The sequence below is a fragment of the Dendrobium catenatum genome, unplaced genomic scaffold (genome assembly GCF_001605985.2).
Source record: "Dendrobium catenatum unplaced genomic scaffold, ASM160598v2 fragScaff_scaffold_142, whole genome shotgun sequence".
NCBI lineage: Eukaryota > Viridiplantae > Streptophyta > Magnoliopsida > Asparagales > Orchidaceae > Dendrobium > Dendrobium catenatum.
The window spans coordinates 1,004,823-1,021,038 of NW_021318604.1; the positions used below are offsets into that span (position 1 = coordinate 1,004,823).

Sequence of the window (16,216 nt, forward strand, 5' to 3'; positions counted from 1 at the left end):
AATAGTAAGGTACATCAGCTTCACTTGATCATCACATGTTCATCATGGGAGTACTGTTGATTTGCGACTGGAACGACACGACAAATTAACAAGAGTGATAGAAAGGATTAGGTGAACCTAAGATCACTACAGAAAAACTGTCATTACCGTCGGATTTTTCGGCGGACATACATGTGCTGGAAAAAAGCGGCGGAGTAACTGTCGGAATATACGCCGGTAACTTTATGGTGGAATTACCGACGTAAATTCTGCTGTGACGGTACTGTCATATATTTCACAGGTTTTTTCGCCGGTAAATTTTATATTACGGCGCAATTTCCGCCAGAAATTACCGGCAGAATCATGGGCGTAAATTACGCTGGCTTACTTAAACTTGAGGGAAAAATTTTGTCAGTTTATATTTTTCAACACGTGAATAACCGTCGAATGGATTTTCGCAGAAAATTCGGCAGAAAATATAAATTTCCGACGGATTTCCATTGTTACTGGCGGATTTTGTCTGCCAGTAACAAGCCATTTTCTTGTAGTGGATTTTATTAAAGTATGATGATAACTCAAATTGTAATGATAGGAACCCTATGTCCCATGTATGCATGAACTGTTAAACCTATATAGTTTTTCATGAAGACTTCATGCCTAGCTCCTAAAGCTATGTGGAAATTATGGTTACAAAGAGGACAAGGCATGCAAGAAGACATGGGAACACAATAAGTAAACAGAAAGGAAAAAAGAATTGGTTCAATATTCACATAGCAAAACTTCAAAAAGAAAATACAAAAAAGTTTGGAAGCCAGATAAGCTGAACCATTGAAAGTGCTATGCTTACTTTTAAGTTAATGACCACACTATCTATTGTTCTTTCTTTATTTTCTTGTCTTTGCTTGAAAGAATTTATGTAAAGCATAAAGAAAGGAAAATTCATGGTGAGATCTTCATGTATTGTTTAAGAAATCATAAATGAGTTATCTTAGAATCTATCAAATGAAGAAGCTAACAGTGATATAGGAACTAATAAAACGAGATTGATTGAACTTTGTGATTAAGGATATTAATTAGTGGCTAATTCATATGAGTAGAGATAAAAAATATTGTCCATTTTTTCATTTCTAGTTATGCAAGTAATTCTCTAAAGTTGTAAAAATAAAAAAAGAGCACAATATGTCATAAGAATGTTTGAGAGTTGGATGGTGAAGGTGTGTGGAGTTTTATTTCTATTGAAGATTTAAAATATTATGAGGTTATAAATGTACTGTCATTATTTAATGTGATCATTTAGTATTTGAAGCGAGTGATCTCTGATATATATGTCATTAAAAATTGTTTTGATCAGGCACAAATCTAGATGCAAATATGACTTAGAAACTTTTGAATATAAATCAGTGACCATCCAAATTCTGATTTAAAAAAACTTATAATCAAACTGAACGTAACGAAGCAATCTAGAAAATTTTATACATGTTTAGGATATAAGAGATTTGATATCTAAATCACATAAAATATTTTTCATTTCTAATGCTGAAATACACATGATGCAACTAAAATATTTAGCCATGCTTATCCTTTATGGGCAAGAGCTACGAGTGTTAGTATATCAGTTTTTTTTAACTGAGAGATTATCTATGATTGATATTTTGTAGTCACGAGGCTAAATTGGAGAAATGTGATACTATAAGACTAAATTGTCCACATATGAATAATTGTGAGACTATTGTACTTTCTCTTTCAAAATTTTGGTAGATGATTTTGATTTGTGGAATGTAATAATCAACAATTGTGAAGAATAAAGAGCTTAACAAAAACAACTAACCCTAATCAATCCTTATCTTCCATCTTTTTGTGGCCACTCTTCCTCAATACGATTTGTCACGGGCTCTCTTCAAAGATAATGCTTTTATACCAAAAATATGGCATGTGAATCATCATTTAAAGAAAATTAAAGTTTGTGATTGCCGGAGGGGGGAAGCCAGATTATGTGTGGAGCATGAAAACAAGCATATAATTTCATTTCATTAATAGCGAAAACTAAACAAATGCATACGTAGGAGCCTTGAATATCCTTTCTCTCTAATTTTCCAACTCCATGCTCTCTCTCAACTCCTCATGTTGAATTCATATATGTTCATTGCTATACTTGCAAGACTCATAAGGTCCAAGCAGAGAAAAGAAAAAAAAAAGGACAAACAATATTCAAGAGAGAGAAGCTATGAGATTTTATATCAAATGCATAATGTATCCCAAAGTTTACTATATATATATCCCAAAGTAGTCATTTGTCACTATATTAATAGAATTTTGGGTGTTATAGAAAAGACTACACCTAGACACCAAAAATTAAAAAAAAAAATTAAAAAAAAAAACAAGATAAGATGGCTATAGATTTTTGGATACTACATGTCAAAATACCGCTAAGTACACATGAATAGCTCTCCGGGGAAAGTAGTCAAAAGGAGTTATCAATAATCTCATTAAAAGAATGTTGAATTGCCAACGAAGTTAGCATCTTAGGATTGATATACATGAGACTCTCCTAATGATTAGGTAAATAATCCCCCTCCAAATGGGGTGACGGATCTTCCATTCTCAAGCAAGTGCCCCAATTGAATAGGCCATTCCCCACAAGCTAGGGTGAGTGGCTCCCATAGGCTAGGGCAAGTGGTCCCCTAGGGACTCTAGTTGGGCTCATTGGGCTCATTTTGATCCCAACGAGTCATCAAATCTCCTCAACTTCTCTTAATCATGTTTTTGGGGTATACACTTCAAACTCTAAGCACGATAATCACTCTTCCTATATAAAAAAGAAGGATTTTTATGCAAACAAATGTACTACGTCCCATCAAAATTTCCTTCATAAAGTAGGGTATGCCGGTCAAAAAATGCCAACCCTTTAGCATAGTATGTCACACAATTAATATTGTCCATTCATTACAGAATATTATGAATAAAAAAATATTATATATAACACCCACTTTCAAAGCCAAAAACGTGGATTGGCGTTATCAAGCTATCTTCATTATTGTTCTCAAGTTTGTAGTTAGCTTGTTTGACGCACCATAATTTAATAAAGAATAATTCTTTCAAATTAGATTTTGGGGCGTGACAGCTCATATATCTGACACCTTTTGCAAGCTTTCTTGTGATCTATAGCCCTTAACTCCTCAACTTCTCCCACTTGACAAGTTGCTCTTGGGAATTGGTGTAAGATCACTTTAAAGCTCGCTTGTCATCCTTAAATCCTCTCCGCAACAATGTTCCGGGCTCAAAATCCTCTTAGCAACATCATGCATTCTCTCGAAATCCATTCTAAGCTTCTACATCACCTCAATCCATGTCACTTAATCTTCTGATCAAAATTTGGCCTTAAGGTCAACCTTTGCATATTAGATTTAATTTCATTAGAAATGATTTTGAATTCAAAGTTTAAATAAATAGATAGATGAAAAAGAAGGAAAGATAATAAACATTCTCCTATAGGAAATGAAAAACAAATCTTGTGGAATACAATACCATATTGATATAAAGATAGTGAGATTTTGTTTTTTTCATTGGAGACAAAAGAATTCAATGGTTACAAAGTGTGACAAAAAGATTTTCTTATATTTTCAAATTCTTATCAATGGACCACTAACTCATCTTGTCTTCCTATATATGTACTTCTTATCTAAGATTTCTTATTTTCTTTTATGTTTTTCTTTTTAATTTTAATTTTTTTTATATCTAAGATTTCTTATTTTCTTATAAATTAAGCATTCCTCAATTTATTAATCATATATTAATAAGATGCAATTTTATAAGGAATGCAAAACCTTATGTTACCTTTGCTTTCCTTCTGAAATAAGAATTTTGATCTATAGAATGCTTCTACTAACTAATTATTGTTCTACTAATGCTATAAAATAAAGAGATGTACCTTATTAGAATAATTTTAGGTTTGAATATTTTGATTTAGATATAATTAAAAAAAATAAAAGATATAATACCCACTCTCAAAGCCACAAATGTGGATTGACATTATCTAACTGTCATCATTTTTTTTTGTCATAATTACTGTGCAATCAATGATCTTCTTAGGTTTTGAAGCTAGCTCATCTCTATGGCACCTTTTTGTAATTTTTTTGGGATATCTATCCCTTAACTCCTCACATTATTGACATTAATTCAAAATATGGCTATTGAGAATTCACTCGATGCCTTTTAAGCTCTCTTATCATCCTTAAATCCTCAGAACAACAATATTTCTAATTTGGAATCCTCTTAGCAACATCTTGCATTATCTCTAGATGCCATTCTCATCTTCCAAATTACCTTGATTAGTGTTCTCATCTTCCAAATTACCTTGATTAGTGTCACATGATCTTCTAATCACAAATCCTTAAGGTCAACCATTAACCTATTAGATTCACTTCCATTATATATGATTTTGAATTCAAAGTTTAAAGTAAATTGGTTAGATAGAAAATTGGAAAGAGAATGAATTCTCTACTATAGAAAGACAATACTATCTTGTGGAATACAATACCATATTGATTTAAAGATATTGAGATTTTTTTTTCTTGGAAACAAAAGGATTATTCAATGGTTATAGATCGGCGACAAGAACATTTTGGTATATTTTCAAGTTTTTATCAATGGACCACTAACTCATCATCATGTCTTCCTATACACTTCTTGTCCAAGATTTTTTTTTTTTTAATAATTTTAAGTAAGAAAGAAAGTGCATTGCTTAAATAATTAATCATATATTAATAAGATGCAATTTTATAAGGAATATAAAACATTATGCCACCTTTGTTTTCCTTATGAAATAATAAAGTTGATCTTTAGAATGCTTCTGCTAACTAATTCTTAATTGGTCTACTATTGTTAAAAAATAAAGAGCAATTTCTTATAGGAGTAGTTTTAGGTTAGAATATTTTGATTAAGTGTGATAAAGATGAATTTTACAGCTATTATATTTATTTTAAGATGAATATAAAACATATTTTGATTGATTGTTTATGTATTACATTAATATTAAATTAAAATTGCTTGCAAAAAAAGCCTATACTAACTAAATTTGAATCAAAATAGCTTGATCTGAAATTTCTCCTATTTTGTAGGCCCATGAAGGCTTTGCCCTTCATAGCTTTTGCAAATTTAGCAGTCTAAATGTGGAATTTTTATTGCGTCCTCCCACCTGACGTAGAGATACGTCCTCCCACCGCCAAAAAACTCGGTTTTTGCTCGGTATTGCTAGGTATTATTTGATAATAACGAGGAATATTATCATGTGAAGACCAATACCGAGTTATACCGAGCAATACCGAGCAATACTGCTCGGTATTGCTCGGTATAACTCGGTATTGGTCTTCACATGATAATATTCCTCGTTATTGTTTGGTATTGCTCGGTATTTGCTCGGTATTTCTCATTTTTTAGTGCGAATTTAGCTCTGGGAGGACGTATCTCTACGTTAGGTGGGAGGACGCAATAAAAATTCCTAAATGTGACACCTCCAAAATTAATTTAAAATTCTACATGTTCTGACTCGAACTGAAAGATATAATATTCTAAGTTATTGCATTTAAAAACTTTTACATGTGTCTTGGAATGTTCTGTGTACAATCGGGTTGATTTGTGACACCAAATATGACTATCATAACCAGTGATTTTTTTCTTTTTAATCATGACCCTTCAACTTGTATGGTTGATTAAGAAATGTTTTTGACTTTCTTGACTAGGTAGAAAACTCTTTCGATCTTTTTGATCGAACATGTAATTTCTATGATCAATCAGAAAAGTTTTCTGAATCATCAAAATACTTTTCTGATTGATAAAAAATAATATTGATCGATCAAGATCATCAACTTTATTCACTATGAAAATCCTACATAAATTATCATGTTATCAAGGGCAAAAATAATCTAAAAATAAGCTTCTAATGCACTTTACAATATTGAAAATTAAAGAGCATTATTCTCATACATGTTCAAGCAACATTGACCTCAGAATGGCCTAAGAATCTTGAACTCTTTTTTAACTTCACTAGCTAATTTATTCTTCAAAGTCATAAAGGAATGTAAACTATTACATTAAAGCAAAAAGAGTAATGGGAATCATTCCATTTTCTTGGTATGAAGATATATAGTGGGAGAATTTCTAACTTTAAATAATAAATTTCCTTCATCAAAGTTCTTAAAGAGAAAGAATGAATAAACCTCTTTGTACTCATCATTTGTTAATTTTGTTAGTCTATAATGTTTTTTTTTCTTTTTAAAAAGAATAATTTGACTAACCTATTTTGCATACAAAATAATTAGAATGAATGAAATTTAGAAATATATATAAAGATTAATGTTACAAAATTTCAAATAAAACTGTATATAAAATAAATTTTGCACTATTCATTATTTATATAATCTAATAAAAAGGAATAATTTAATCATAAAAATGAAAAACTAATCTGATTTTTCATAGATTGAACCAATACTCATGAAATCTATGTTGTGTGACTTGAAAGTTTAAAAATAGAAGAAAATTACTTTAAAAAAAATAACAAAAAAAAATTAATTAATTTATTATAAAAAATATTTTTCATAAAGATCATAAACTATCTACTTTGTTATAATATGTCACTTTTGCACAATAAAAACATGATTAGAAAGGAAAAAAATTATGTTAGGATATCATATAAGAAATAATTATGATAGATTTTAGAGCCCTTGGATCTACTATGAGATGAGTGCAGTTTGTAAATAATTTATATTACACTCCTCAAAAAAACACTAGGAGTTCTAAAATCCATCGTAATAAAATATTTGATGAGGATATCCTCATATCCCAACAAAATTATTTTTATAAAAAAATTTATAATCAAAATATCAAACCATCTAAAGTTTATTATTATTATTATTATGATTTTGTATTCAATAATATAATATGCATCTATATATCCAAAATCATTAGGGCCGGCCAAGTTCATGCAATTAGTCTATCCCTTTATTTAGGGAAGTAATAATTTATATTTAATTACCATAGCCAGTAAATCTTTATTTTATTACAAGACTTTATCAGATCGTATTCTAAAAATTTATGCATTTTTATTCAGTATTATTTTTTATATAGAGTTTGTCTCTAGTCTCATCTATAAATAAGGATCTGAGGTAAACTTTAAAGGGCAAACTTTATTGTATCAAACTCTCCATTGATATTAAATAGGGGTGTCAATTTTTGACACGACCCAAAACTGACCCGGAAAAATCCGGGTTCGGGTTGACCCGAACCCGAAATGGGTCGGGTTCGGTTTGAACAAATCAACCCGTTTTAAAAATCGGGTCGGATTCGGGTTGACACAGCAACCCGAAAACTCATATTTGACCCGAAAACCCGAGATTGACCCGTTTTTTACCCGATTTTGACCCGAAAATTGAATATTGACCCGAAAATTAGCAATTTTAGGTCAACTTCAGGTCATTCGTGTCGGGTCAGGTTGACCCGGACCCGAATCGGGTCGGGTTCGGGTCCGAAAACTTGACCCGTTTTTAAAAACGGATCGGGTTCGGATTGACCCGAACATCAGTTCCGGGTTCGACCCGAACCCGACCCACTGACCCGAATTGACACCCCTAATATTAAAGATAGGAAGCCAAATTTTACAATAATAAAATAAAGAACAACAAGAAAGAGAATATATTTAAAAAAATTCAACTTTTTTATTATTTATTTAAAGCTAATTTTCTATTAATCATAATTTTCATGTAATTAAATATATAATAATTTTATATAGACAGTTTTATAGTTTCATATGTATACCTTATATATTTATTGAGTATTCATTTTTTTAAATATTTTTATTTAAAATATTTTTAATTTACTAATATATATTATGAATTATATTTAATACTCTTTTATGTTTAAAACATTTAATTAAATTTTATTACCAAAATGCTTCAATATTTCTATGTATATACATTACTTAAATGATTTAATATTACTTAAAACTAAAATGAAGCTCTTTAATAATTTCTAGCCATTCATTATTTTCATAAGCATTCGTTGACAATTACAGATTTATTAAAATCAGAGTCCGAATAATTTTTGAAATAATTTTTAAAGTGTTTTTATTGAATTAGAAAATATTTTTGGATGTTAAAAATTACATAATAATTAATTTTTGAACAGATTAATTTTGCAATTAAGTTATTTAAATGATTAATTCTATCGTTAAATATAACAAAATCTTTCAATAGATAGAATTATTCCTCTTAACCCAGCAAAATGTCCAAATGCAAGGGTTGCCAAGGTAAATTGCTAAGAATTAACTAGAATAAGAAAATAAATATCAAATAAATGACTCAAATTATACTAATGACTGCAATGAGCCGGCTCGCGAGCTCGGCTCAAGCTCGAACTCAAGCTCGTTTACTAAATGAGCTCGAGCTCGACTCATGAGCTCAATAAGTTTGGCTCGCGAGCTCATAAATGAGTCGAGCTCAAGCCAGCTCTTCTCACTTACACCCCTACATGACATAGAACCAACTTGAAAAATCAAAGTTCAAGTTGGTCTAATTATATTTTTAGTTGGGTTCGGATTAAAATCTTCACCCGATAAAATTTAGGGTTGGGTGCAAGTTGATCTACAAACTCAAAATCGGCTTAAAATCTACTCGAATATTATTCCGATTCAAGTTAAATGGGTTAGATTTGAGTCAGACAGGGTCCAGTCAAATCAGGTTTGAGTCCAATATTTTAACCCGTATAATAAATAGACAGAATTTGGATCAAGTGTATTCGTCTAGTCATCTTTGAATCAAATTTGAACTAAATCGATCAACCTGAATTGACACCCCTAAAAAATATCATAAATCTGTGGGCGATAGAAGCGTTTACTTTACATGTGTTCTAAGTAACATGACAAAATTAGGAATAAAAAATATGTCGGTACTCCTCAATAAAGTTATACTTAGCTTGGAGTATTTATGACATTTGATTTATATGAAAGAGAGCTAAAATTTGGCCTCATTCACATTTTAAATCATTTATTATATTTTGTTTCTATGTGATTGAATTATGATAAATAATTAAGAAACAAATTAATCAAGTGACATTATTTTTTATTATTAAAGAAAACATCATAAATATATAATAAAATTGTATATGACAAGTATGAAAATTAAATGAGTTGTTTATTTACAAATGATTTCTTCATGCATTTAGGAATATTATTATAGTTTTTCTCATTCCATAAAAGCTTTTCCACTAAATAAATTGCTTCAAAATTATTTGTAACTTGTACATGTCTAAGTACTATGCCTTCTGTTAATATCTTGAAAATTTTTTGGAGCATTTGAACTCTCTTAAATCTCAAGTCCAAGGATCTCCCAGCTAGAGAGTTGGGGCTTATTTATAGATTTTGAAGAGTGCCATATCTCTAAATATATGATAAATTAAGAATATTTCATCGGACGACCGCGGTGATTCTCTTGATTATAAATTGCCCATTCATCACTTAAATGTCTTAATGATATCAAAATTAAGCGATCTTAGACTAGTTTGATTAGTTTCATCGAGATGTTCGATTTGACTATAAGCATTCAAGATTTGTAGATCATTTGACCATCCAATAAACCTATTAAAGTTTTCTCCTTTAGGTTGCTGCTTTAGTTGGGAGCCGATATGAGTTATTTTTAAAAATATGGTGGTTACTGTTTTGTTGGATATTGGTTTAAATTTCGAGAATGCGATTGTTGGTTTTTGGCAATGATGTGGCTAGGGCTCACTTATCTGAAGCTATGGCTCATGGCAACCTTTGGTGGTGGTTTTTTTGCTCGTTGGTCTCTCACTCCAAACTGGATGGCTCTCGCCTGGCTTCGATGCAGTTTGAAGCCTCTGCCAATTACTGAGCCTTTGGGCTGTTAAACCCCGTACTTTGGCTTCTCTATAATTTTCATTTTTTGTCCCTCCTTTAAGTTTGTTATTACCCCCCTCTTTTCTTGTTGGAATATATTTTGGTTTTAAAAAAAAGTTTTAATTATGCTTCAAGTGCTTGATCTAGGCTTATTTAAATTTGCATTGGACAATTTTTTTGGACACTTTTTTTGGTATCTTTGGTTTTGTCTCATGAAGACGTTCATTTCAACTATAAGTTTGTTGATATCAAAGTTTGGATGGTCCTTAACTTAATTTCAGAAGTTGTTAATTTAAATATACATTGAGATTCGTGCCCGACAAAAAAAGATTTTTGATGAGGTATCAATTATATCATGCCATTCAAATAATTTCTTTGATATCATTTTTTTTTATTAAATATTGTCTCTACTCCATTTATAAAAAGAAGGTTAGACTCTCATAAGACAAGTATTGGGAATAAAATAACTTTTTAGCTAAAACTTTCTACTTTCTTATTGAAAACTTTTATGATGAAAAATTATTTTTTTGCAACCAATTACAATCATCGTTATAAACATTACAAATGTCCAAAGTAGACCTTGAATTCAATAGAGCAACACACAAAAGATAATTGAAAGTTATTATCAAAATTTCATTGCATTTATTTTTTAGCACTTAATATAAAAATTTAAGGGAAAAGAAGACCTAATTAGTTCTATGTTAGGAATCTCAGCATCTGCATTACATGTTATGGGGATCATGTCCATTTTTTTTTTTTTGTTAAAACCCGCGGAGGGGCCTACGCATTAATATAAAAAATAGTGTTACAGAGTCCTTAAGGGAAACCGTCAGCTCACTACTGCTCAGACGAGCTACAAAATAAAATAAAGAACCCCTCATGTTCTAACATCCTAGTTCAGTCAATGATAGATTTAAACTTGAACATGATATCTACTCAATGGTGAATGAGAACATTAGACAATCATCTCAGAATCAACTAAGGAATGTTCCTTAGTTTAGTTTCAAAATTTTGAATCTAAGGAAAGTGATTTTTATATCAATAAAAATCACTATAGATCATCCAGTATCAGGACCCTGTCTTTCTGCCAGAATCTTTGAAGACCTATTTCCTCTGCAAAAAATAGAAGACTAAAAGAGGAAGACTACACGCAAAAGAGATATTAGTATCGCAAATAATAAAGCAAAAATAAGGAAGTAAGCAGAAAATAATGTCGGCCTTAGAGAAAGTAATCTCATATGTTAAAAGATCAACGCTCAGTAAGGAACCAAAGACCATGTCCATTATAAGCCAACCACAAATCTCAATATTTAGTCAACCTCTTTAATTTTCATTCTATTATATATGCTAACATAATGAGGAGAAAAAAAAAATTCAATAAATTTCTCACCATTTCATCTATTCAACAAAAATCTAAAAATAAATTTACATAAAAAAATTATTTTAAATAGGCCAAATTATTCTATATATTGCAAATTTTAAAAATATAAATTTACATAAATAAATTTAGCAAATTTTAAATGACAAAATTTTATTAAAAGTAAATCATTTGAATATTTTTTTTGATAAGTGCAATATATAAATAATTAATATTGCACTTATCTTAAGGTAGATCTAAGAGTTTTGAAGTTTATCATGAATAAAAATTTAATTTTATTTAAAATTAGTTTTAAACAAAAAATATTTTTTTGGACTGTAATTTTTTGTACTGAGAAAAAATATTGTAATTATGCTTTCTTTTTTTGATATTTTCATAAAAATTTTATGCTTAAAAATCAATCTAAAAATCAATTAAAAAAGCTGTTGCAAACGAAGCCAAAGAGTAAGCCGTAGCAGCAGCTGGCATTCACTATAATTTCTTCATACTTCAATATAAAAAGTTCCGACTCTCAAATTTTACAAAGAAAATAAAAGAATTACAGATTTATAGCTTTGTTTCTGTAACAGCTGGGCTGGTTCAGTGTTTCTAATTCTAATTATTTTGGCAGCTCTTTTTTGTAATAGCTGTTTTTATATAGATTTTGTCTCTCTCTCTCTTCTCCAAAATAAAAAACAAAATATGATAATGATATTTATTTTATTTTTTATATTATTCACTCTTTTTTCTAAGGGATTTTTTATCAAATTAAATCACACATATATATAAATTTCGAATTCAGAACCTTTTGATTGGAAGCCTAATCTCCCATCCTTATTTTATAATTTTTTAATTACAATCTTTCTAACTTTTTTTTTTGGGTATTAAAAAATACTAGTAAATGTATGAGACTCAAAAGAAACTATGATTTCTCAAAAATCATGAGTTGTAGCACCACTTGTTATTTATTATTCATCATTCCCACAAGAATAGAATAACTAAACATCTCAAAGAATTCAAATGAATTAATTTTAGTTTATATTTTATTAAAAACATTTTAACTACTTAAAATCAAATTGCCCCTTAGTCCACCAGAAATTATTCTGTGCGGATGTCATTACGCAGTTTACCGTCCAGATATCAATCAGAATGCGCAACGTCAATAGTACTGAGCCAAGTACCGAGCGGTACCGAGCAGGGGGTTACATGTCGCATTCTGGTTAGTCTCTGTACGGTGTTCAGCATATGCACAAAATAATTTCTCTTACTCCGCACGGGCAACCGTGCCAATAAGTGTGTAGGTTTGTTTTGAACATTTAGGTAAATTGAAACAAATTTGCACATACATCACATACACAAAACTCAAACTCAAGACCTCTTGGCTGTCAGCTAAAGCTCTAAACCAACAGTCTAAGATGAACTGCTTATAAGTCCATGTTTTCATCTATTGCATAATTAGCCAATGCAGGGTTTTGGCACTTTCATGCATAATATTTAACCCTAATATGGCAAAATTACACCCAGAAAGGGAAAACATCATAATTAACGGTCGAAACCATGGATCTGAGAAACCTTCTCGCTATTTATACCAAAATTCGAAATCCCAAAATCTAAACCCAAATCATCTTCTCCTTCAACTTCTCCCAACTGTGAAATCTCTCCATCTCTTTTCACGATGCTGCAAGCAATGAAAAATCTCCAGTCGAGATCAAACCCCCTATCGACCATTAAGATCCCTTGAGCTTACAATGTTTGATTCTGATGTCATTTTCATTCTTGCGATGTTGCTCTGCTAGCTCTGCGAGATCTCCTCCTGAAGACATCTTTTGACGACCTAATGGTAGCTTACAAAATAAATGATCTGCATTGCGGAGTTTGGCATAATGAGGCCATGGATTTCACGTTAGTTGAGTCAAATACTTGGGGCTTCAATATAACTATGCTCATCTTTCCAACTGCAAAATTTTGGTAGCTGTAGCGCAGTGAAGTTGTGAATGCCGTCCAAAGATCAATTAGAATGAGCCACATCGGTATCGCATCGCAACTAGGAATTGTTCGGCACCATTCGGTACCGCAGCGCGACATTGCTCCGTACTTGATATTGTTAATGTGACTCATTCTGAATGGATAGAACTGCGGTCAGAATCAGCGCACAGTAATTTCTCCATCTTCTCTGAGGCTAAAACCAAGGAGGTGAGTCCATCAACATTAACTTTTTTATGAATCCAATTCAATACATTTGAGATGATTGGGATGACTCTCCCTTATTTATATTTAAAAAATACTATGTAATTGTACAAATCATTTGAAAAAAAAAAATCAGCTTTACTAAGGGCAACTTCAATGAAACGGCAATCACAATCTCTTTTAACATTGAGCTTCTTCTCCCAGCTGTGAAATCGCAATCTCTTTTAACATGCCGCCGGCGACGAGAAATCTGCAGTCGAGTTCCGACCACTTGTTTGCAGTTCTTGTTTTGCTCCAACCGACCATCATTTTTGAAGCCATTTGATCGCGGATGAACAGTGCAACGCCTATATTGACGTCGCACTATTCATCTGCGCCATTCTTTTATCTCTACCGACCGAAGAAAAGCACGAAAAACGATGATTAAATGACATTCGATTGGAGATGAATTACGACATTTTTTTAATTTCACTGAATTTTGGTGCGAAAAATGATATTAATTTCCATTGGAGGTGGCCTAACAATTATGGCCTCACCTTCAATTATGTGGGCCAGTTCAAAAGACCAGTAATAAATACGGAGTCTCCCAATACAGAGCATTTTCGCAGTTACACCCTTCAACAAATATCAAATTACAAAATGGCCTCCAGTTTTGTTTGAGCCCCGTAATTCGCGGCCCGCATGCCAACGCGAATTCTATGATTATAGATGCAATTTACTAATTTTGCCTTAAACGATGGTGAAATTTCCGAAATTTACATAATTTTTTTAAAGAGCCCTCAAATTCAATGCTCTTATCCGGTGTGATAGACAAAACTGCAAAAAAAAAAAAAATTACGGTCCTAAGATTCCAGAAGCGTCGATTTCCACTCCACAAGCTGAAGCCAATAATCTCTCCACAAATAAAATCTTTACGAAATAATTACATTGTTCTTGATAGGGAGAGAGAAGTATAGATTAAAAGAGAGAAAACCTAGCTAGGGCAAGAACCTGATGGCGTCGCCGTCCTCCCTGGCTTTAGCCCCGTTCTCCGCCGCTGAAGAAGCAGCCGCCGACGCCGCCGACGCTTCTTCCGTGGCATCTTCACCGGCAACAGCTCTGGCGCCGCAGCGATCGCACTTTGAAGGCCCATGAACAACGAGAATCTTGCGGCAGGAGGGACAAGAAGAGTTAGATCCGAGCCAAGTGTCGACGCAACGAACGTGAAATCCATGGCCGCACTGCGGCAAGAGCCGGATCTCGTCACCCTGCACAAACTCCGCAAGGCAAATCGGGCACTCGGCAAACCGGCCTCTGGCGGCCACCGTGCTGTCAAAAGACGTTTTCGGGAGAGCCCGCAGATCCTTCTTCTTCAGCCCTTTAGTCGGCGGCGGCGGATTCACCGAAGCTCCCCCAAGGGAGCGACGAAGCCAGGCGCAGCGGGCCACCAAAGCCAGCCCGACGACGCAGATCAGCGCGCAGAGCAGCGCCGCAAGTATCACCACGACGTCGGAATCCACCGTCATCGGCTCGGGAGGCTCACCGGCAGGCGGGTGGCCGGAACTCGACTGCAGATTTCTCGTTGCCGGCGGCATGTTAAAAGAGATTGCGATTTCACAGCTGGGAGAAGAAGCTCAAGCTGAAAAAAAAAGAAAATGATTTTCCGATTTGGGATTTGGGATTACGAAATATAAATAACGAGATGGTTTCGAAGAGCCATAGTTTTGAACGTTAATTACGATGTCTGCCCTCCAGTTGAAGGTAACTTCATCTCTTTAGAGTTAAATATGATGGGAGGTGGGTCCCGCTTTAATGGGCCCCACTTTGTGGCATTGTAATCCAACATAAAAAGGGCCGACAGATGGTGACGTGGACTAGTCGGTGAGATGATGATACAACGTGCTCGCAGCCGGAGACCGTCGCTTTGGTTCCGCACCTTCTTATTTTTATATTTCAGAGTGGTCGCAGTCTTATCCCTAGGGTTAGTGGTCCGCGTTAGGTTCTGTTTCTGGGCGGGCTTCGGCCCGTGAGAGTTATTTTTTATTATTATTATTTTTGGGCTATGGAGTTGGTTAACTAACACATCAAGAGTGTAAAAATGAGTTTTCTGATTGGATTCGGATCCAATTCAAAATTAATATGTCTTCAACTAATGTAATTTGATCAGACATGATTTGACAAACGGGTCAGAAATTTAAATCCGAATTGACCCGCTAGTTTGGGTTGCAAGCAAGGCAGCAGGCGAGCGGGGGAATGGGCTAGCGAGGAGCGCGGGTGGGCGCAAGGTGCGCGACCAGAGAGGACGGGACAAAGGCATGAGCTCGAGTTGCGCAATGCAGGGAAGTGTGACGGGTGCGAGCGTGGGTGTGGGGACCCCACCAGATTTTCAAAGGGTTCATAAAATGGAACCCGAATAAAACCTATTTATGAAATGGATCGATGCGAACCTAATTTTTATGTGTTGGATTATCGGCCACATCAGTCAACCAACCAACCTGCTATTGTCCCACATATCTGAAAAGCCATTAGTGGGTCAATCTAGTCAAGCCGTGTCGTACCTGCAGGTCTTCTGGAATCTGCCATGTTATAATGGCATATAACTTTCTACCAGATTAACATGAATGACATGTTCCTAACCTACGAAGTCTTCTTGAAATTATTTCCTTTATTATTTTGTGAAGCTTTTTTTTTTTTTTTTTTTTTTTTTTTTTTTTATTTTGAGAGCCTCAGCTTCAAAATATTTATAAAATAAGGAGGGTATATTAATTAATATTTTGGAATTTATAAAAAATAGAAAATTTCAGTCTTTA

The 16,216-nt window shown here is 33.0% G+C and overlaps 1 protein-coding gene across 1 annotated transcript; it reads right to left on the minus strand.

Moving 5' to 3' along the window:
- Positions 1-12,651: 12,651 nt before the first annotated feature.
- LOC110094097 (RING-H2 finger protein ATL8-like) lies at positions 12,652-15,170 on the minus strand. The gene is made up of 2 exons (XM_020819250.2): positions 14,418-15,170; positions 12,652-13,419 (listed from the first exon to the last, which is right to left on the minus strand). The coding sequence occupies exons 1-2, from the start codon at positions 14,999-15,001 to the stop codon at positions 13,386-13,388; spliced, it is 618 nt and encodes a 205-aa protein (XP_020674909.2). The 5' UTR covers positions 15,002-15,170; the 3' UTR covers positions 12,652-13,385.
- Positions 15,171-16,216: the final 1,046 nt, after the last annotated feature.